Source organism: Oncorhynchus kisutch, linkage group LG28 (genome assembly GCF_002021735.2).
Source record: "Oncorhynchus kisutch isolate 150728-3 linkage group LG28, Okis_V2, whole genome shotgun sequence".
NCBI classification, from domain to species: Eukaryota; Metazoa; Chordata; class Actinopteri; order Salmoniformes; family Salmonidae; genus Oncorhynchus; species Oncorhynchus kisutch.
In genome coordinates, this window is record NC_034201.2 from 460,741 (window position 1) to 483,479 (window position 22,739).

The 22,739-nt window shown below is 43.2% G+C and overlaps 2 protein-coding genes across 3 annotated transcripts in view; one reads left to right on the forward strand and one right to left on the reverse strand.

Annotated features, from left to right (window-relative positions):
- LOC109872734 (FERM domain-containing protein 7) lies at positions 1-12,579 on the forward strand. The gene is made up of 12 exons (XM_031808069.1): positions 1-163; positions 865-969; positions 2,269-2,311; positions 3,998-4,076; positions 4,243-4,340; positions 4,477-4,591; positions 4,820-4,967; positions 5,195-5,290; positions 5,459-5,622; positions 5,719-5,787; positions 5,970-6,045; positions 10,714-12,579. Exons 1-12 carry the CDS (start codon positions 23-25, stop codon positions 11,809-11,811), a joined length of 2,232 nt encoding a protein of 743 aa, XP_031663929.1. The 5' UTR covers positions 1-22; the 3' UTR covers positions 11,812-12,579.
- The window catches only part of LOC109872789 (serine/threonine-protein kinase 26-like), a 26,310-nt gene continuing 16,049 nt past the window's right edge, over positions 12,479-22,739 (reverse strand). Inside the window, exons 3-11 of one of the 2 annotated variants that reach the window (XM_020464122.2) lie at positions 15,879-15,935; positions 15,665-15,773; positions 15,366-15,523; positions 15,028-15,213; positions 14,769-14,917; positions 14,556-14,652; positions 14,371-14,430; positions 14,141-14,268; positions 12,479-14,001 (exon numbers count right to left, since the gene is read on the reverse strand). In XM_020464122.2, coding sequence (XP_020319711.1) covers positions 13,986-14,001; positions 14,141-14,268; positions 14,371-14,430; positions 14,556-14,652; positions 14,769-14,917; positions 15,028-15,213; positions 15,366-15,523; positions 15,665-15,773; positions 15,879-15,935 — 960 coding nt within the window. In that variant the 3' untranslated portion in view covers positions 12,479-13,985. Of the gene's footprint in view, positions 14,002-14,136; positions 14,269-14,370; positions 14,431-14,555; positions 14,653-14,768; positions 14,918-15,027; positions 15,214-15,365; positions 15,524-15,664; positions 15,774-15,878; positions 15,936-22,739 lie in introns of those variants that run through there. The other variant, XM_020464123.2, reaches the window with a different exon arrangement.

Below are 22,739 nucleotides of genomic sequence, written 5' to 3' on the forward strand. Positions count from 1 at the left end.
TGCTCGTGACGAGTGGGTGAGGATGACCGAGAGCCAAGGTGGACACGAGCCCAACCGAACTCAAGAGTTGAGAGCCGTCGTTGTTCGCAAGAAACAAAGAGAGGACACATTCAAACTGCGGGTCATCTTCTTGGATGACAGTGAGAGCATATTTGAGGTTGAGGTGAGAAGTGTATTTTTCATAACTATATTCCAGTCAACTTGTGACCAGAAGTCACAAGTATTCATCGATTTTACACACAGGCCAAAAGACAGTCACTGCCTTATGTGTTTGACAACGGAAATACCTCTGCTTATTGTAAACAGAAGTATATTCAGATGTTATCATTTTTATTATTACAGTTAAATAAATAGATTCTTCTTCCAATTGTACTCTGTTGGCAATGCATTTCACTTCCTTTTAAAACCCCATTATCCCTGTTGACTGCATGCAGTATTTTTCCATCCAAGCCATGGGGCATTTTGTGCATCTATGTCATGAGTGAAGGGACAATAAGTGGATCAAAGAAGAGGTTGCTGAGTGGTCCAGTACAGACGGATGTGAATGGCTGCAGGGCAGCTTTGAGTTAGCAGGGTTTTAAAGTGTCTAAGGTGGCCCGATTTCCTCATCCCCTTGGGATATTGAACATAAAGCGCCTTCATTCGTTCCAGCCTACCTCTCATCATTTGACTCTTTCTTTATTCTGCAGTGAAATGCATGGTCAGGTCATGTCAAAACTCCTCATCTTCACACAGCTTAGTTGGGGAAATAAATCATGATTCCGATCTGATCCGTGTAAGCTGCATTACTCTACGTTGTTATTTTTGTAAAGAAAATGCCAAATGAACACTTCAAAGTATAACTTTCGTATTTACTGTTTACAGCAAAGGATCCTTGGAAATGATTTCTACAACAAAGTATGTGGGCACCTGAAGCTGTTGGAAAAAGAGTATTTTGGCCTTGAGTTCCGTCACCAGTGTGGCAGTTATGTAAGTCATTCAGTAGAACACATACTGTACTGTAACTCAAATGTAGGTTCGACTAAGGGATGAAAAGAAGAGTAACACATGATTTGGATTCTCCATCTGTAGATGCAACATTTCAGCTGACTATACTAACTATACTAACTATACTATATCTTATATAACTATACTAACCTTTTTAGGTATCTGTACTTTACTATTTATATTTTTGCCAACTTTTACTTTACTACATTCCTAAAGAAATAATGTATTTTTTACTCCATACATTTCCCCTGACACCCAAAAGTACTTTTGACAGGAAAATGGTCAAATTCACACACTTACCAAGAGAACATCCCTGGTCATCCCTACTGCCTCTGATCTGACGGACTCAAACACAAAAATGCTTCGTTTGTAACTATGTCTGAGTGTTGGAGTGTGCCCCTGGCTGTTTGCTTAATATAAGGAATTTGAAATGGTTTATACTTTTACCTTTTGATACTTAAGTATATTTTAACAATTTAATTTACTTTTGATACTTAAGTATATTTTAGCAATTTAATTTACTTTTGATACTTAAGTATATTTAAAACCAAATATTTTTAGACTTACTCAAGTAGTATTTTACTGGGTGACTCACTTTTACTTGAGTCATTTTCTATTAACGTATCTTAACTTTTACTCAAGCATGACAATTGAGCACTTTTTCCACCACTGGCCCAAACCTTAAACCTTATCCTAACCCTAACCTTAAACCTTAAACCTTATCCTAACCCTAACCTTAAACCTTATCCTAACCCTAACCTTAAACCTTATCCTAACCCTAACCTTATCCTAACCCTAACCTTAAACCTTATCCTAACCCTAAACCTAAACCTTATCCTAACCCTAACCTTAAACCTTATCCTAACCTTAAACCTTATCCTAACCCTAAACCTTATCCTAACCCTAACCTTAAACCTTATCCTAACCTTAAAGGGATACTTTGGAATCTTGGCAATGAGGCCCTTGATGTACTTCCCCAGAGTCAGATGAACTTGTGGATAACATTCTTATGTCTCTCTGTCCAGTATGAGGCAATTTCGAGGTCGTTTTACAAGCCAATGCTAACTAGCTAACTAACATGCTAGCAGATATCCATAGACTTTCAGTCACTGTGCTAACGCTAGCAAGTAGTTGCTTATCAACAGATAGTTTGTTGATATTATGACCATCTGTCGAGCATCTACAGATGGAATATCCAAATAAAGTGTGAACAAAGAAGGTACACAAAATGATGTCACTCCAAGCTTTGGATGCTAATCTGATCTGTATTTCTAATCCCAGATGTGGTTGGAACTGCTAAAGCCCCTGGCCAAGCAAGTTAAAAGTAAGTTGCAGGTACAGTTGAAGTCGGAAGTTTAGCCAAATACATTTGGTTAGGATCACCACTTTATTTTAAGAATGTGAAATGTCAGAATAATAGTAGAGAGAATGATTTATTTCAGCTTTAATTTCTTTCATCACATTCCCAGTGGGTCAGAAGTTTACATACACTCAATTAGTATTTAAGCACCTTTAAATTGTTTTACTTGGGTCAAACGTTTCGGGTAGCCTTCCACAAGTTTCCCACAATAAGTTGGGTGAATTTTGGCCCATTCCTCCTGACAGAGCTGGTGTAACTGAGTCAGGTGTGTAGGCCTCCTTGCTCACACATGCTTTTTCAGTTCTGCCCACAAATTTTCTATAGGATTGAGGTCAGGGCTTTGTGATGGCCACTCCAATACCTTGACTTTGTTATCCTTAAGCCATTTTGACACAACTTTGGAGGTATGCTTGGGGTTATTGTCCATTTGGAAGACCCATTTGCGACCAAGCGTCATCTTCCTGACTGATGTCTTGAGATGTTGCTTCAATATATCCACATAATTGTCCTCCTCCATAATGCCACCTATTTTGTGAAGTGCACCAGTCCCTCCTGCAGCAAAGCAACCCCACAACATGATGCTGCCACCCCCGTGCTTCACGGTTGGGATGGTGTTCTTCGACTTGCAATCCTCTCCCTTTTTCCTCCAAACATAACGATGGTCATTATGGCCAAACAGTTCTATTTTTGTTTCATCAGACCAGAGGACATTTCTCCAAAAAGTACACTCTTTGTCCCCATGTGCAGTTGCAAACCGTAGTCTGACTTTTTTATGGCGGTTTTGGAGCAGTGGCTTCTTCCTTGCTGAGCGACCTTTCAGGTTATGTCGATATAGGACTCATTTCACTGTGGATATAGATACTTTTGTACCTGTTTCCTTCAGCATCTTCACAAGGTCCTTTACTGTTGATCTGAGATTGATTTGCACTTTTCGCACCAAAGTATGTCCATCTCTAGAAGACAGAATGCGCCTCTTTCCTGAGCGGTATGACGGCTTCGTGGTCCCATGGTGTTTATACTTGCGTACTAGTGTTTGTACAGATGAACGTGCTACATTCAGGCGTTTGGAAATTGCTCCCAATGATGATCCAGACTTGTGGAGGTATACACTTTCTTTTCTGAGTCCTTGGCTGATTTCTTTTGATTTTCCCATGATGTCAAGCAAAGAGGCACTGAGTTTGAAGGTAGGCCTTGAAATACATTCACAGGTACACCTCCAATTGACTCAAATGATGTCAATTAGCCTATCAGAAGCTTCTAAAGCCATGACATAATTTTCTGGAATTTTTCATGCAGTTTAAAGGCACAGTCAACTAAATGTATGTACACTTCTGACCCACTGGAATTGTGATACAGTGAATTATAAGTGAAAGAATCTGTCTGTAAACAATTGTTGGAAAAATTACTTGTGGCATGCACAAAGTAGATGTCCTAACCGACTTGCCACAACTATAGTTTGTAAACAAGAAATTTGTGGAGTGGTTGAAAAACTAGTTTTAATGACTCCAACCTAAGTGTATGTAAACTTCCGACTTCAACTGTAATTTATGCAAAGGCTTGTGAATTCTGCTATGTGGACTGAATCATGCTCTCTGTCGTACTAAAACAATGGGGAATGAGCATCAAGGATATTGTTCCTCTCTCCTACAGACACCAGTGATCCAACGTTCCGCTTCCTAGTGAAGTTCTTCCCCCCAGACCCAGGGCAGCTGCAGAAAGAACTGACCAGGTAGGTCACTCTCTCTTGTTCTTCTGTTGAAAAAGGTTGTGCCAATTGACATTTGCCCCAGCTATACAAATGGTTTGGACCTCTTGACTAAGGGAACTTATTTGGTACAGAGAGACATGATGCTTATTCAAGACAAATTCAAGCTTATTCAACTTCCCTCTTGCAGGTACCTGTTTGCATTGCAGATTAAACAGGATTTGTCCAATGGGAGTCTTACTTGCAATGATAACAGCGCTGCTCTCCTCGTCTCACATTTACTGCAGTGTAAGTAGAACCCCTGGGGTTTGTCGTTGAAGAGTAAAGCCACATAATATGATCATGCTTACAATTGAACTACAGTTTTATCATAATAGTGGCTTGTGTTCGTGGTGATGTCTCCACTGTTTCCTTACACTTGTAGCAGAGCTAGGTGACTACGAGGAGGAACTTGACTTGCAACATCTAGAGACCAAGAACTACGTACCCAACCAGGAGTGCCTCCACAAGAAGATCCTGCGCTTCCACAAGAGGCACAGGTAGATACCTCCCGGGCTCAAGGGTCAGAGGCTTAGGGCTCTGGTAGCTGGGAGGGGGCAGAATAGGGCCTACACTGCTCAGGATCTGAAGTAGTTAATGACTCAGGCATACCAGGTGTGAAGGCGTGATGGTTCTGGCAGTGAGGTGACTGTCGCATCGTGTTGAGGTGACAGGGGGTTTGGTGGTTAGGTGAATGTAGGCTGTTGCTGGTGCTGCGTGTGTTCCAGGGGCCAGACACCAGGTGAGGCAGACAGCCAGCTGCTAGAGGTGGCTCGGAAGCTGGACATGTACGGGATCCGCCCACAGGCTGCCAATGATGGAGAGGGCACCAAGATCAACCTGGCCATCACACACTCTGGAGTGTTGGTCTTCCAGGTAATGGCTGGGCTCGTCACAAAAGACCTCTTAATGAGATGTACAGGAGTTGTTCATAGGGCATGTATAATATACTATGTTCTTGCTTTACAGTGGATTGTACAGTGTGGACTGTCTTTTTTAGAGAGAAACAGATATGCCAAGAAGTAAACAGAACCAAGAGAGCAGTGTTTATTACAGAGGTTTACATTTGGACTGCTTGTCAGTTTGTTTCTCTCTTCTCCCAGGGCAACACCAAGATAAACACTTTCAGCTGGGCCTCAATCCGCAAACTGAGTTTTAAAAGAAAGCATTTTTTGATTAAACTCCATGCTAAGATTGTGGTGAGTTTTCTTTTTAGTTTGAGACGTTAAGTGTGACTGAGTGGTCAAACAGGATTTCATTAGTTACCAGGTGTTTGTCTGTTTGTTGGTTACATGTGGTTTTATTCAAACAACATGCTGCTTTATTTCGACAGAAATGACCTCTATTACATGTGTGTGTTTGGTCAGCCCTCTCGTAAGGACACGGTAGAGCTAGCCATGGCCAGCCGTGATGTGTGTAAGGCCTTCTGGAAGACGTGTGTAGAGTACCATGCCTTCTTCCGTCTCTCTGAGGAGCCCAAGTCCCGACACAAGTCCTTCCTCTACAGTAAAGGCTCCTGCTTCAGATACAGGTCAGACCACTAGATACGTAAGGGGGAATTTATTCATTTGTCAAAAGCTTTTACCATTTACTCAGTTTGATAACACTGTGCTACCCCTCTCTCTAGTGGTAGGACCCAGAAACAACTGTTGGACTGTGTCAGGAGAGGGGGGAGGAAGAACCTGCCTTTTGAAAGGTTACAACACTTATTGGGGAGGTTTCCCGAACACAGATTAAGCCTAGTTCTGGACTGAAAAGCAATCTTAATGGAGAATCTTCATTGAAGTTGTTTTTAAGTCCAGAAAGAAAGGTTTGCATTGCTTGAATATGGTTAAGCAAAGCAATAAACCCTTGTCTTTCTAAACCTCTACGTTCCAGGAAGTTCTACAAGGCCCACTATGACAACAGGCAGTGCAGGTCCTCTCCTGACCTCCTCACTGATGTCTCCAAACAGGTACAGTGCCTTCTGTTATATGGATTTCTTTGTTGCATGTTGATTTCTTTGTTGTATTATTATTCTAAACAGAATTTAAAGGGACCGAGTGAAAGACACTATAAATCAATTGCGATTTGATTGATAAACAATTAGCATAATTGCATGTGCTCTAAACCAAACTTGTAAATGCACAAGTGCAATAGGAGATTTCCTGTGAGTCAATTCCAACGGCTCACTTCTGCATTTTTTTTGTTGGTCAGTTTGTTTTGACAACGGAGGTTTGTAATATGAGTTAAGGTTGTAGTATGACCACGTATCCTTAGGCATGCTCTTTTGAGATGACAGAACTAGGTGTCTCACAGTTCAGTTCCTCCTGTATGCGTTTCAAGCCTCCGGCTCAGTGCCAGTCTCTGTTCTAAATGCATTCCTGTGTCTCAAGGTGCAAATGGACTCCTGTTCTTGCTGAAGCTGAATTTTCTTGCAATGTGTTAGACTTCACGCCACCTCCATTCCCTTAAATTGGTCCGCATGCCTCGTACTCTATGGCCAAATAAATCATTTATGATTACATGTGCCATCAAGCAAGCAGCACTTTGTGTACTCTACTTCTGAATGGGTTTCACCATCTTGCCAATGCAATCTTTTTCTGCAAAGTATAAGTGAGCCAAATCAATGTTGATACTGTCAACATTGACACCATCAGACACCATCCCAACAGACATTTTTGGCAGAAAATGTCTTCTGGAAAATGTGAACTTTCATGTGCATTAATAACAAACTTGTATGCTATGTGTAAAAACAAATAAAATTGTTAAATTAGGAGCCTAGTTGGTTTAGCCACAGAAAAAGTCAGCAACCTTCCCACTAGCCATGATGGGCTGAGATAATGGCTGCGCTGGACATGCCGAGAGATGAGTTTGGGTTGGTCTGCTATGTAGCACGCTTCTGTCTATAACAAAGGTCTGCTCAGTATGTGTAGGTAATGATTTCTAAAGTGGATTTTTATGAAAGATAGCACAAATAACTGCAAAAGTGTTGCCCTCCACTTTCTGGAGGTCAGAGCTTTGAAATCTGTGGAATGCACGGTGGAGGTAGAGGATGATAGCTTAGTAGGTCGAAGGTTCGAATATGCGGAGGGAGTCTAAAAGAGAACATACAGGCTGTTCTATGAAACACCTGTCTTCAGATTACATCTTCAAAACTAAGGGCAACCATGGCATCTGTGGCAGAGAGGGAGAAGCATTCATCTATGTTTACAGGTAAGAGAGTCTACCTAGCTACATTTTCAGATATGATACATTTCAAATTTGGTTAGAAAGTAGTTTATCTAGTTAAATCGTACTGTTAGCTAGCTAACGTTAGCTGGCTGGCTCGCTAACTAACATAGATTTGATTTGATATAATGTGTGTTTACCAGAGACGGTAATGTGAAGAACAGTATGACCTGCACTGCATTTTTCTGGTCTCGGAACCCTTGTCCCCCTCCCGGTCTCAGTCTTGACTCGGTCTCACTCCCAGCATTACCCATGCAGAGCAAGGGGAACAACTACTCCAAGTCTCAGAGCGAGTGACGTTTGAAACGCTATTGGCGCGCACCCCGCTAACTAGCTAGCCATTTCACATCGGTTACACCAGCCTCATCTCGGGAGTTGATAGGCTTGAAGTCATAAACAGCTCAATGCTTGAAGCATAGCAAAGAGCTGCTGGCAAACGCACAAAAGTGCTGTTTGAATGAATGCTTACGAGCCTGCTGGTGCCTACCATTGCTCATTCAGACTGCTTTATCAAATCATAAACTTAATTATAACATAATAACACACAGAAATACGAGCCTTAGGTCTTTAATATGGTTGAATCCCGAAACTATCATTTTGAAAACAAAATGTTTATTATTTCAGTGAAATATGGAACCGTTCCGTATTTTATCAAACGGGTGGCAACTAAATATTGCTGTTACATTGCACAACCTTCAATGTTATGTCATAATTCCGTAAAATTCTGGCAAATGAGCCAGGCGGCCCAAACTGTTGCATATACCCTGACTCTGCGTGCAATGAACACAAGAGAAGTGACACAATTTCACCTGGTTAATATTGCCTGCTAACCTTTCTTTTAGCTAAATATGCAGGTTTAAAAATATATACCGTTTTTTTTTAAATAACAGACGAGTAACAGACGAGCGTAACAAAAATAAATGATAATAATTATTATATAAACAAACATACAATACGATTTTTTTTAAATTATTGCTAGTTGAAAACTGTGTATTGATTTTAAGAAAGGCATTGATGTTTATGGTTAGGTACACGTTGGAGCAACGACAGTCCTTTTTCACGAATACGCACCGCATCGATTATTACGCAGGACACGCTAGATAAACTAGTAATATCATCAACCATGTGTAGTTATAACTAGTGATTATGATTGATTGATTTAAAAAAAAAAGTTTAATGCTAGCTAGCAACTTACCTTGGCTTCTTACTGCATTCGCTTAACAGCCAGGCTCCTCGTGGAGTGCAATGTAAAGGTTGCAAGATTGAATCCCTGAGCTGACAAGGTAAAACTCTGTTGTTCTGCCCCTGAACAAGGCAGTTAACCCACCGTTCCTAGGCCGTCATTGAAAATAAGAATGTGTTCTTAACTGACTTGCCTAGTTAAAAAAAAATTGGTGTCCAAATATACCGATTTCCGATTGTTATGAAAACTTGAAATCGGCCCTAATTAAATCGGCTATTCCGATTAATCGGTCGACCTCTACAAACAGTACGGCAGACCCCCAGGGCCAGGACTGAGCAGCCCAGCACCTTGGGATTGCCTAAATAGGTATCTCCCCTGACGTGGGCATGTTTTCAATACAGACTCCTTTTGTTGTACAGTATTCCGTATAAGGCATCCAGACCTTATGAAAGTTGCACAGTGTACCCTTAATCATGTAATAAATCAAATCTAGCGATACATAACTTGGCATTTCTTCCATCCATTGTGGGAGGATAACCAACCATCCAATTAATGGCGTTTGCATGTCTTAGCCTCTATAAATTCTAGATTACACAGTTTCTTCTGATAACAGACCCCAGTATCCACATTTATAAGGAAACCAAAACAGTGAGAATCTGTAGACATGCTGAGATGAAAGAATTTACTCTTTGCCAGAATTGTCAGCCTTCACAAGACTGCAAATATGTCCCCTTTTGTGTTTTAGACCTCCAGCAGAATAATGACATGCATGATATTCAGATTCACTGGATGGTCAAAAACTGCAGTAATTTATGTCTGAGATTATACATGATTGGGCATTCTAACATCTGTATCCGTTCATCATCAGTAGCATCTCCCAGGTCTTCTTCACATTTTTCTTTGACATGTTTTGTGTCATCGGGAAAAGCCTCTATCAACCCTTGATACAATTTGGATATCAACTTTAAAGGTCTGTCAGACTGCCTTAAAATAGTTTCAATCTTTGAAGCTTCTGGCTTGTTCAGTGTTTACTGCACTGAGGGAATAAAGTGTTGTATCTGCAAAGTTCACCTCTGCGCTGTCACAGACTGGTTTTCCCTGGCTGCTTGACCCTGATGAAACCCCTGTCACCATCTGATCCTGCATAAATAATTACCTTGGTGTACATTTATACATTATATTATCCAAGAATAGAATCAACGGTTCAATAATTGAAATTACCATTATTCACAGATCCCAGACTGTAACCAGAATACCCATCAACTCAAGATGGAACTTTTCATCCATTCACTATACCTCAAATTCACATAAACTGCAGGGACACCTGTCACCATCTGATTCTGCTAAGACATGATGAGCATAGTATTGTGTACTGACTGTGCACTATGACAATGCTGCCTGTAGAGCTGTTTATACCGTGTCAGTGTGACAAGTAGGGAATTAGCTAGGACAACTGACAGATCAATAATGTTACATTGCTATACTGACTAATAAAAACTCACATTGCTCTGAAACAACATCAGAATATTAGTCTTCAATCGGTTGGCTGCTGGTTTCATTGATTCAGGTGTAGTGTGATTGAGGCCAAAATAGTAGCTAAAGTTAGTTCACTTTTGGCTAGCTCTAGCTAATGGTACAACATCAAACTGACTTCTGTTGAAACGGGACAAAACAAAGGCTACAAAACATTTCCATACACACAACAGCTGTTAAATACTGCCACCTGACAGATAGCTAGAGGCTAGCTAAAGCTGAACTGGCTGTGATAGCTACTAGCTACTTGAAAGCTAACTAGCTGCTAGTAGTTCATTCACTTCAGTCGAGAGGGTATTAAACATTAGCTAACATAACATGTCAGTTACACCACTCGCTCAGCACTGGGAGCAAATAATTGTTTTCAAACAGCAGTTACCTTGCCAGCTAGATCAATCAACTAAGGAGTAGACAGTTTCTGCTCTGCTTTCTTATGGAGCTCAACAGAAAGCAGCTGCTTCTGTTCATCTTGCTGTGCCGGAAAACAGCCTTCCCAACGCTATAAGGCTTCTGCATGGTCCTAAAGCACACCGGCGCCTCCTTTTGTATCACACTGTGATAAATACATTATGGGGGGACATTTAAAAAAAATAAAATAATATGTAATGTGTGTGGGGGGGGGGGGGGGTCATGTACAATGGTGAAAGTTACACACCTGCTGTCAGTGATATCAGGGTGTGTGTGTGTGTGTTCCAGGTGTATGAGCAGACCTGTGGGTTCCCCCATCCCGACTGTGCCCCGGGTGGGAAGCGCAGTCAGTCTGCTGTGGAGGTGCTGTTCACCACTATGGATCTGGAGGGCCCCCCGCCCCACTCTGCACACACTTCTGCCTTCGGTCAGTCCCGCTCCTCTTCCTTCTCTGGGGCTGAGCCAGGGCCCACAGCGCTACAGGGGCCCAAGGGGCTGCGGTGCCACAGTGAGAGGGCCACCCAGAGCTTCAACCGCAGCAGCAGTGTGGTTGAGGGGCCTCAGAGGGGCCGACTGCTGGCCAATACACAGCAGCTGGTCCTGCTCTACCCCAGCCCTCACTCCCACCTTTACCCCTACCCCTGCCTGGAGCTGCACCCCATCCTGCCCCTCTCTGCTCAGGCCTACATGTCTGGCTGCTCCTCTTTCTCCTTGGACCACGCTCCAGCCCCACTGCCTCTGTCCCACTACGGCCCAAGGCCTGCTCCCCAGGCCGCCCTCCTGGACGAGTTCATCCGCTCCTCCAGTTTCTCCAACCCCTCCTCCTTGTCTCCCGGTCTGCGGCGCCAGCGTCATCGCTACAACGTGCCTCCCAGCATGGCTATCGCTCCGGGGCTGTATGCTGCCACTCTGGCTGGTTGTGGTGCTGGTCGGAGGGAATTTGGCAGAGAGGAGACGGCAGGCCACTTCAGTGATGACTCCAGCTACCAGGCAGGCCTACCCAAGCGCTCCTGGAGCCATTCTGATGTGAAGGTCCTCCGGCCCTCTGCCCCAGCAGCAGAGTTCCGCCCTCTAGGTCACTACCCTCACCTATCACGCCGACACTCGCCTGCACGCCCAACACACCTCCCTCTTAACCTGTCCCCCATGCCTGAACGGCCCACCTCTGTGTGCGTGCTAGGGGCCGGGAGCAGGACAGGGAGTGGAGAGATCAGCCTCAGTGACTCAGACGTCATGTTCCCATACTACTGCCCAGGGAAACTGGTGCGCTCTGGCCCCCTGGCTCGGATGCGCATTTCATCTGGTAGTCTGCAGCTGGACGAGGGGGAGGAAGACTCCTTTAACTTAAGTGACCCTGAAGGCAGTGCAGCAACAAAGCGGTCATGAGCCAATCAGAGCGTTAGTATTTGTACTGGCGCTATCCCTAGCCAATCACAGCTTATTCTCTTTGGTGGGCATGTGGTCCCAATGGGAGGTCCTCCTGACACGATAAATCTCTAAAAAGAGTTTTTGTGACCATAACCCCAGTCTTCAGAGTCATTCCCACAGGCCCCGATGGTTCCGGTCACTGGTCATATTTGAAGATGAAGGCATGAGAGACACACCAAACTGATGGACCTGACTTCATAAGTATGCCTTGAAGAAACCGTCAGACAATTCACATTTTTTGGGAATAGACTTTACATTTGTTGACGTAATTACTTCCACCACATAAGATGAGTACTCGGATGACAGCCTCCCGAGTCTTACCATTTCAGTGCTGGATTTTGATGGACCTTATAGGCTACTGTACTGGTCTCACCTCACTGTCAACAGTCTAAGGAACTCCAGCTGTTATTGGAATATTCCTAATGAAACAAGCCTTTTGAAAATGTGGTTTCAAAGACCGCAAGGACTTTCTATGCACTACTTAGCTGCACAGAACAGGAAGTGGACCGTCTACAGAAAAAAAATGGGAATACTGTAGACTTGTCCACCATTCTGCCGTTGAAAGATACTGATGCAAGTCAATGTATTTATGGAATACTGACACATTCAATAAAAAAATAAGGAATTCATAATTTAAATATTTATTTTCAAAACCAAACCAAAATGAATTTTGCAACGATTGAAGCAAAGACTATCCAATATATACATTTGACAGCTTCCTGTAAAGCTAAGTCAACAGTTTATAAAGGTCAGATACAGAAATATAAAAAGAATCTGGTTTTCCATCTGCATGTAATTGATGAGGAAATACAAAAATATGCAATGATCAAATGCATTATTGCCTTCACAAACGTATTATTACTATTTAATGCATTCGATGATACATGACCACAATTAAATAGAGAATATCACTACAATTAAGTATTAGGCACCATTGGATGTTAAGTTGGCATACTTCCTCCCTTCCAAAAGGGGCTCTGTCACCACCACACCAAAGATGGCACCCTTTTGTATGTATGTATGTATGTATGTGTCTGAGCTTGGCTGATAACATTCTCAAGAAAATCTTTATTTGGGATTTGTTCAAAAGGACGCCACTCCCCGTAGAGTACTCAAGGACTCAGACCAATGTTTCAAACATTACAATACCGACATTGCCATTTCACTTGAGCACTTGTCAAGTATTTTTGGTAGAGGGAGAGCATAGTGTCTTTAAGACAGAAAAGTACCCCATCTCCCTTGAGATCTAGTCTAAGTAGGGAAATAAACTAGCAAGCATATTTAGAAAAAGCTGCACCCCCATCAAAGTGTGTGCAGTGCATATTTCCTTCAGAAGTAGATCTCCAAAACCTCCAATAGGATTGCCCTTCTCGGGCTAAGATCCCCCAAGATAGATATGATTTGTATCTTTTGCACAGCAAAGTCTTCCCATTTCCGATACAGTCTTTCCTAATGCCCAAAACAAGTGACCCCCTTTCGAATCGTCACCGAACAGAAGTTTCCGTTTACAGACATCCACTGGTCTGAGCCTTTCCCCCCACCCACGGACTGCTCTCAGCAGAGGTATTGAACTCCTGTGGTTTGACTAGATATGCAGTTCTCCAAACAGCAGGTTTCTAAATGCTACAAGTGACATGAAGATGGTAAGCTAGACATCAGAAACAAGTGCAGTACACTGAACATCTACAATATAGCTACTTAAACATTTTTAGTAGCAGTAAAAAAAATGAACTCAAAATTGAAAACTAAACTATCCTTAATATCTGACTTAAGTAGACGTCTTATGCTCAGCAGAAGATTGATGTTACGTCCTTATAATAAAAAAAAAGACTTAAAATATGACAATACTATTGACTAATAACAGTAACACGCTTGAGCCTACTTTTAAAAGGGGTTAAATAAAATAGCATAAACATATTTCAACAAATATACAAATCAAAAATAACATTTTTGGTTATAAGATCAGTGAGTGTGCACAGCAGGAGTCCTCCCTCTTTCCCTGCATCCAATGGTCCTGGTGGGGGCTGATCAGAGGAGAGGCATGGAGGATGGTGGGAAAAGGCATAGAGGCGGATGATGCACTCTGGAGGCGTGGTCCTCATCAAGCGTCTAAACCTGCCCTCCACATGCCACTAACTCACAGAAAATCTGATGGAAAAGTCCACAGAAAGAAAACACAGTTGAATGCCACCTGCTCCAAATTGTAACATGTAATCTCCAGAAGAACCATCCAGGCAATAGTCTAGTCTATGTCACTACCTATAGCCCCCCCTGTCCCCTAACTCACCTCTGGAACTTGTCGATGATCCGGTTGACCATCTTGTCTGTGACTCCAGGGCAGATGTCCTCAGCCATGTGGAGGTTTTTCTCCAGCTCCTCTATCCCTCCCTTCATCTGTCCATCCCTGCGCTGCAGCTAGGAGCGGTGGAAATGTAGAGACAGACAGGCAAAACAATATAGATGACTCATCTAGTCTTTACAACTGTTAGAAAAGAGCGCTGGTGTAGCAGTCTCTACCTCAGTGAATACCGGGGCGATCAGTGTGGTCAAGCTGCCAGACTTCAGGAGGCCTTGGTCCTGTCATCAAATGGAAAGCAGAGGAGAACATTGACTCATGATACTCTCACGAATTGTTTGCATTAGCCCACTAATCACACAACTAACATTGTAATTACATTCACTTCCTTGTCCTCCCAACTCACCGTTCCATTGGACACATTATTTGGGTCTTTCTTCTTGCGAACAGTAGTAAAGGACCAGCCTGGCTGGGAGGAGTCATTCTCCTTGTTGCTGGACTCCCTGGGAGAGACAACAGATCCACAGGTTTAATGTTACTGTAGTTCAGACAGGGTCTCCAATCAAATCTTTACCAACTCTTAGTCAAGGGTACAATGTTAAGAGCCTTCACTACTCACGAGTCAGAGTCTTCAGAGCTGGAGTCTCCGTCACTGTGTCCCTCAGCTTTCCAGCGTTTCAACCGGTCTATCAGCTCAGTGAGGTAGGACGTCTTCTTGGCATTCTTCACTATGAACTTGTGCTTCAGAAGCTCCTTAGCTGTTGGCCTCTATAAAGGGGAATATTGGCCCACAATTAAAGGCAGACTACCACTAAATAATGCAAGATTGTCTTTTATTTCTCATATCACTTGAATAAGTGCTCAGGCATTGTACTTACAAATGAAGGGTCTTTGTTGAGGCAGGAGTCTATAAACTCTTTGAAGGTCTTGGAGAAGTCTCCACTGAGGGTGGGTGGGGTGTTCTTTGGTATGAGGAAGAGGACCCGCATGGGGTGCATGTCTGAGTTGGGAGGCTCACCCTTGGCCAGCTCGATGGCAGTGATGCCCAGAGACCAAATATCAGCCTGGTGGAGGGCGAGTGTGTTAGAGAGGAGCCTGGAATTCAGTGAAATTAAGTTTGCGGGATTTGACAGCATGTTTGTGTCATGAAAAAAGGACACGCCTTCAATTCCAAGTGCCCTCCACTAAAGACAGAAGAGAACAGAAAGCTGGTAACCTTGGAGTCATAGGCAGACTGTTGGATGACCTCAGGGGCCATCCAGAATGGCGTGCCCACGAACGTCTCCCGTTTGATCTGGGTGTCTGTCAGCTGGCCCGCCACGCCAAAGTCTGCCAACTTCACTTCGCCACACTCGGACAGGAGCACGTTGGCCGCTGCCAAACCACACACACACAACCATGATAATGCCAACAGCAATGAGTGAAATCAATACATGGCACAAGAGCAAGACTACCGGATATATTAACCCTAATACTGCAGCTCGTCTCTACGGAAGATATTAAACACACACACACCTTTGATGTCCCTGTGAATCTTCCTCTCAGAGTGGAGGTAGTCCAGACCCTTCAAGATCTCCTTCAGCATGGTCGCAATCTGAAACTCGTCAAATGCCCCTGCTCGCAGCTAGACACAAGACATACAGTGAGCACACATACCACATACGCAAACCCATCAACAGACATTGGGGGGGGGGGGGGGGGGGGGACACTGACATATTGTAACCCTTACCAGGTCCAGAGCTGAGCCACCACCAAGGTACTCCATAATGATCCATAGTTTACTGCCCTGTACAGAGAGACAGAGAGGTAGAAAAGAGGGAACCATTAGACATGATTTTAGGCCGAGGCGCCGTAGGTAACCCCCCGTTCCACCCTTCTTTACCTCCAGGCTACTGTTGTCACCCTCCCTTCACATTTCTCACTGTTTAACCGGTGAAAACGTCCATGCAGCATTTGCATTGCGGACCATCTGATCTCAAATCGGTTTCATGGGAATAGGCATTTCAATCTTTAGGCCCATATTTTGCCTAGTGGCGTGCGCTGTTCAGAAAAATGTCACCATTCACACAATCCTAAAATCTCATGGTACACGAGGCGGTGTTTTGTCTCACAGTAACGTTATACTATTATATAATCTGTTCTCATGTCCAATACGATCTTTTTATATGATCGTGCAGACATTTTTTAAATCTTTGATTTAACTTAAAAACAAGCGCCATTCACCAGAGTAGCCTGTTCTCTACGAGTAAAGCAGAGACTCTGTATAGAAGTAGAATACCGCACACGCGCAGGAAGCGTCCGGACCTTTCGCTTCCCGGGAAAAGTGGTCCAGAAAAGGCAGATCCCCAGCCACTCCGATGATTTTCATTTCAAAGTCATGCGGGAGCTACACATGGCCGTGAACACGGGTTTTCCACGCAGAACGTCTCTTATGTGTAAATAGAAATAACCTACTGTATGTGGCAACCTCACCGATCCCCTCAACCCAAAGCGCTGACATGCACGAGGCTTGGGATTTGTCCACTCCGCAAACATAAATTGGGACATCATCCAATAAAGACTCCCTAACTGACGCATATAAAAAATATTTAAAAAAAAAATCACGATGCTCCAGATTGAGGCACGAGGGAGAAGGTGGGCTGCAGAACAAGAGCATACTCAGAGTGAAAAGGTGGGCAAAGCTGGCATTCACCACGCCACACCGCTCTCAGCAAACATTTCAAGGCCCTGGCAACAAAAAAATAAATAAATCAGGGGTGGGTCACTTCGCCCTCTCTTCTAGAAATACAGGTCTTGTAACATAGAAGAGGGTTCCTTCTGTTAAGCGACACTGTATTTCTAAACGGTACGGATTGAGTCGTTACCGTTTAAGGAACAGACAATCAACACCTTTTGAACTGTGGCCAATTACACTCGCAACTGTGAAACAAAGCTTTACATAACGTAATTTGATCGCAATCAAATTAAGTTAATGGATTGCACTCAAATTGGCCATTGAAGTTTTGGGGTTCACATTTTATTAATTTATTTCACCTTTATTTAACCAGGTAGGCAAGTTGAGAACAAGTTCTCATTTACAATTGCGACCTGGTCAAGATAATGCAAAGCAGTTCGACACATACAACGACACAGAGTTACACATGGAATAAAACAAACATACAGTCAATAATACAGTAGAAACAAGTCTATATACAATGTGAGCAAATGAGGTGAGATAAGGGAGGTAAAGGCAAAAAAAGGCAATGGTGGCGAAGTAAATACAATATAGCAAGAAACACTGGAATGGTAGATTTGCAGTGGAAGAATGTGCAAGGTAGAGAGAAATAATGGGGTACAAAGGAGCAAAATAAATAAATACAGTAGGGGGAGAGGTATTTGTTTGGGCTAAATTATAGGATGTCCTTCAGTAGTGGTTTCTTTGGAGCAATTCGACCGTGAAGGCCTGATTCACGTAGTCTCCTCTGAACAGTTGATGTTGAGGTGTGTTACTTTATAGATGTCCTTCAGTAGTGGTTTCTTTGGAGCAATTCGACCGTGAAGGCCTGATTCACGTAGTCTCCTCTGAACAGTTGATGTTGAGGTGTGTTACTTTATAGATGTCCTTCAGTAGTGGTTTCTTTGGAGCAATTCGACCGTGAAGGCCTGATTCACGTAGTCTCCTCTGAACAGTTGATGTTGAGGTGTGTTACTTTATAGATGTCCTTCAGTAGTGGTTTCTTTGGAGCAATTCGACCGTGAAGGCCTGATTCACGTAGTCTCCTCTGAACAGTTGATGTTGAGGTGTGTTACTTTATAGATGTCCTTCAGTAGTGGTTTCTTTGGAGCAATTCGACCGTGAAGGCCTGATTCACGTAGTCTCCTCTGAACAGTTGATGTTGAGGTGTGTTACTTTATAGATGTCCTTCAGTAGTGGTTTCTTTGGAGCAATTCGACCGTGAAGGCCTGATTCACGTAGTCTCCTCTGAACAGTTGATGTTGAGGTGTGTTACTTTATAGATGTCCTTCAGTAGTGGTTTCTTTGGAGCAATTCGACCGTGAAGGCCTGATTCACGTAGTCTCCTCTGAACAGTTGATGTTGAGGTGTGTTACTTTATAGATGTCCTTCAGTAGTGGTTTCTTTGGAGCAATTCGACCGTGAAGGCCTGATTCACGTAGTCTCCTCTGAACAGTTGATGTTGAGGTGTGTTACTTTATAGTGGTTTCTTTGGAGCAATTCGACCGTGAAGGCCTGATTCACGTAGTCTCCTCTGAACAGTTGATGTTGAGGTGTGTTACTTTATAGTGGTTTCTTTGGAGCAATTCGACCGTGAAGGCCTGATTCACGTAGTCTCCTCTGAACAGTTGATGTTGAGGTGTGTTACTTTATAGATGTCCTTCAGTAGTGGTTTCTTTGGAGCAATTCGACCGTGAAGGCCTGATTCACGTAGTCTCCTCTGAACAGTTGATGTTGAGGTGTGTTACTTTATAGTGGTTTCTTTGGAGCAATTCGACCGTGAAGGCCTGATTCACGTAGTCTCCTCTGAACAGTTGATGTTGAGGTGTGTTACTTTATAGATGTCCTTCAGTAGTGGTTTCTTTGGAGCAATTCGACCGTGAAGGCCTGATTCACGTAGTCTCCTCTGAACAGTTGATGTTGAGGTGTGTTACTTTATAGATGTCCTTCAGTAGTGGTTTCTTTGGAGCAATTCGACCGTGAAGGCCTGATTCACGTAGTCTCCTCTGAACAGTTGATGTTGAGGTGTGTTACTTTATAGATGTCCTTCAGTAGTGGTTTCTTTGGAGCAATTCGACCGTGAAGGCCTGATTCACGTAGTCTCCTCTGAACAGTTGATGTTGAGGTGTGTTACTTTATAGATGTCCTTCAGTAGTGGTTTCTTTGGAGCAATTCGACCGTGAAGGCCTGATTCACGTAGTCTCCTCTGAACAGTTGATGTTGAGGTGTGTTACTTTATAGATGTCCTTCAGTAGTGGTTTCTTTGGAGCAATTCGACCGTGAAGGCCTGATTCACGTAGTCTCCTCTGAACAGTTGATGTTGAGGTGTGTTACTTTATAGATGTCCTTCAGTAGTGGTTTCTTTGGAGCAATTCGACCGTGAAGGCCTGATTCACGTAGTCTCCTCTGAACAGTTGATGTTGAGGTGTGTTACTTTATAGTGGTTTCTTTGGAGCAATTCGACCGTGAAGGCCTGATTCACGTAGTCTCCTCTGAACAGTTGATGTTGAGGTGTGTTACTTTATAGTGGTTTCTTTGGAGCAATTCGACCGTGAAGGCCTGATTCACGTAGTCTCCTCTGAACAGTTGATGTTGAGGTGTGTTACTTTATAGATGTCCTTCAGTAGTGGTTTCTTTGGAGCAATTCGACCGTGAAGGCCTGATTCACGTAGTCTCCTCTGAACAGTTGATGTTGAGGTGTGTTACTTTATAGTGGTTTCTTTGGAGCAATTCGACCGTGAAGGCCTGATTCACGTAGTCTCCTCTGAACAGTTGATGTTGAGGTGTGTTACTTTATAGATGTCCTTCAGTAGTGGTTTCTTTGGAGCAATTCGACCGTGAAGGCCTGATTCACGTAGTCTCCTCTGAACAGTTGATGTTGAGGTGTGTTACTTTATAGTGGTTTCTTTGGAGCAATTCGACCGTGAAGGCCTGATTCACGTAGTCTCCTCTGAACAGTTGATGTTGAGGTGTGTTACTTTATAGATGTCCTTCAGTAGTGGTTTCTTTGGAGCAATTCGACCGTGAAGGCCTGATTCACGTAGTCTCCTCTGAACAGTTGATGTTGAGGTGTGTTACTTTATAGATGTCCTTCAGTAGTGGTTTCTTTGGAGCAATTCGACCGTGAAGGCCTGATTCACGTAGTCTCCTCTGAACAGTTGATGTTGAGGTGTGTTACTTTATAGATGTCCTTCAGTAGTGGTTTCTTTGGAGCAATTCGACCGTGAAGGCCTGATTCACGTAGTCTCCTCTGAACAGTTGATGTTGAGGTGTGTTACTTTATAGATGTCCTTCAGTAGTGGTTTCTTTGGAGCAATTCGACCGTGAAGGCCTGATTCACGTAGTCTCCTCTGAACAGTTGATGTTGAGGTGTGTTACTTTATAGATGTCCTTCAGTAGTGGTTTCTTTGGAGCAATTCGACCGTGAAGGCCTGATTCACGTAGTCTCCTCTGAACAGTTGATGTTGAGGTGTGTTACTTTATAGTGGTTTCTTTGGAGCAATTCGACCGTGAAGGCCTGATTCACGTAGTCTCCTCTGAACAGTTGATGTTGAGGTGTGTTACTTTATAGATGTCCTTCAGTAGTGGTTTCTTTGGAGCAATTCGACCGTGAAGGCCTGATTCACGTAGTCTCCTCTGAACAGTTGATGTTGAGGTGTGTTACTTTATAGATGTCCTTCAGTAGTGGTTTCTTTGGAGCAATTCGACCGTGAAGGCCTGATTCACGTAGTCTCCTCTGAACAGTTGATGTTGAGGTGTGTTACTTTATAGATGTCCTTCAGTAGTGGTTTCTTTGGAGCAATTCGACCGTGAAGGCCTGATTCACGTAGTCTCCTCTGAACAGTTGATGTTGAGGTGTGTTACTTTATAGATGTCCTTCAGTAGTGGTTTCTTTGGAGCAATTCGACCGTGAAGGCCTGATTCACGTAGTCTCCTCTGAACAGTTGATGTTGAGGTGTGTTACTTTATAGATGTCCTTCAGTAGTGGTTTCTTTGGAGCAATTCGACCGTGAAGGCCTGATTCACGTAGTCTCCTCTGAACAGTTGATGTTGAGGTGTGTTACTTTATAGATGTCCTTCAGTAGTGGTTTCTTTGGAGCAATTCGACCGTGAAGGCCTGATTCACGTAGTCTCCTCTGAACAGTTGATGTTGAGGTGTGTTACTTTATAGATGTCCTTCAGTAGTGGTTTCTTTGGAGCAATTCGACCGTGAAGGCCTGATTCACGTAGTCTCCTCTGAACAGTTGATGTTGAGGTGTGTTACTTTATAGATGTCCTTCAGTAGTGGTTTCTTTGGAGCAATTCGACCGTGAAGGCCTGATTCACGTAGTCTCCTCTGAACAGTTGATGTTGAGGTGTGTTACTTTATAGATGTCCTTCAGTAGTGGTTTCTTTGGAGCAATTCGACCGTGAAGGCCTGATTCACGTAGTCTCCTCTGAACAGTTGATGTTGAGGTGTGTTACTTTATAGATGTCCTTCAGTAGTGGTTTCTTTGGAGCAATTCGACCGTGAAGGCCTGATTCACGTAGTCTCCTCTGAACAGTTGATGTTGAGGTGTGTTACTTTATAGTGGTTTCTTTGGAGCAATTCGACCGTGAAGGCCTGATTCACGTAGTCTCCTCTGAACAGTTGATGTTGAGGTGTGTTACTCTAATGAACTTATCCTCTGCAGCAGACGGACTGGCCATCTGGAGCACCGGGAGGTTCCCCGGTGGGCCGCTTGATAATTGGGGCCTGATCAAAGCTGAATATAAATAACCCCAGCCCCCGCTTAAATAAAAATTACAACTTTACCTGGGCCCCGCCCCTTTCCCATCTCTGTTAAGTGGTGACATTTGGATAAATAGCGGAGCAAGATGGAAAAGCAGAGAGAGAAGAGGTTTTTATTTATTTTACCTTTATTTAACCAGGCAAGTCAGTTAAGAACAAATTCTTATTTTCAATGACGGCCTAGGAACAGTGGGTTAACTGCCTGTTCAGGGGCAGAGCGACAGATTTGTACCTTGTCAGCTCGGGGGTTTGAACTTGCAACCTTCCGGTTACTAGTTCAACACTCTAACCACTAGGCTACCCTGCCGCCCTGAGGTTGAAGTCCCATGAGGCTGATGCAGCCAAATGTTTTAAAATAAATTATTACAATTTAGCGCCGTTACCAGTCAATCTCAGCCTAATGAGCCCGTAGGCGCTGGCAGCAGAGAGGAGAGAGAGCAGCCCATTGAGCCCAGCGATACCAGTTCAACTGTTAGTCAAGGTTTTGCAGCTGAAGCGGTAAGACGGAAGACAATAGGGATGAAAAAAGCTATGTTTGGGTTTGGCTTTTGTTGAAACAAGCTCTCGTCAATGTCACTTTTCGTGAACCAACCAATCACAGCCTGGATGGGGCGGGACATAATAAATTTTAAAAAAGGGTTGACGTGCTACAGCAAACTTTCGAAATGTTGAACTCATTGTTAGTACTTAGCATTTAACGAATTATAGACTAACCACCAACGTAGACCATTTCTCTTGCACAAGGATTTAATGACGGAACAAAACCTATAAAAATTATAGTATTTACTTACTCCATATACTTACAGAAAACTCATAGGATAAAACAAAGCAATATTCCAAGCCACAGCTACATACTACTTATCAGACAGAGAACTTATACTGGTTGTTGGTGTGGGAGGGCGTCCGTGGAGGGCTTTTGATCATTTTAATGGATTCCTCCTGTCTTACTCATTGGTAGGACAAATTATTATCCAAATCGGATGTAAGATACTATATTTGTTGACGATTATATGAAACCAATAAAAAATTATAATTTAAATGCCAATTTGGGTGCAATCAATTACCTTCATTACTCAGATATCAAATTATATTTCAACCAAATCTTT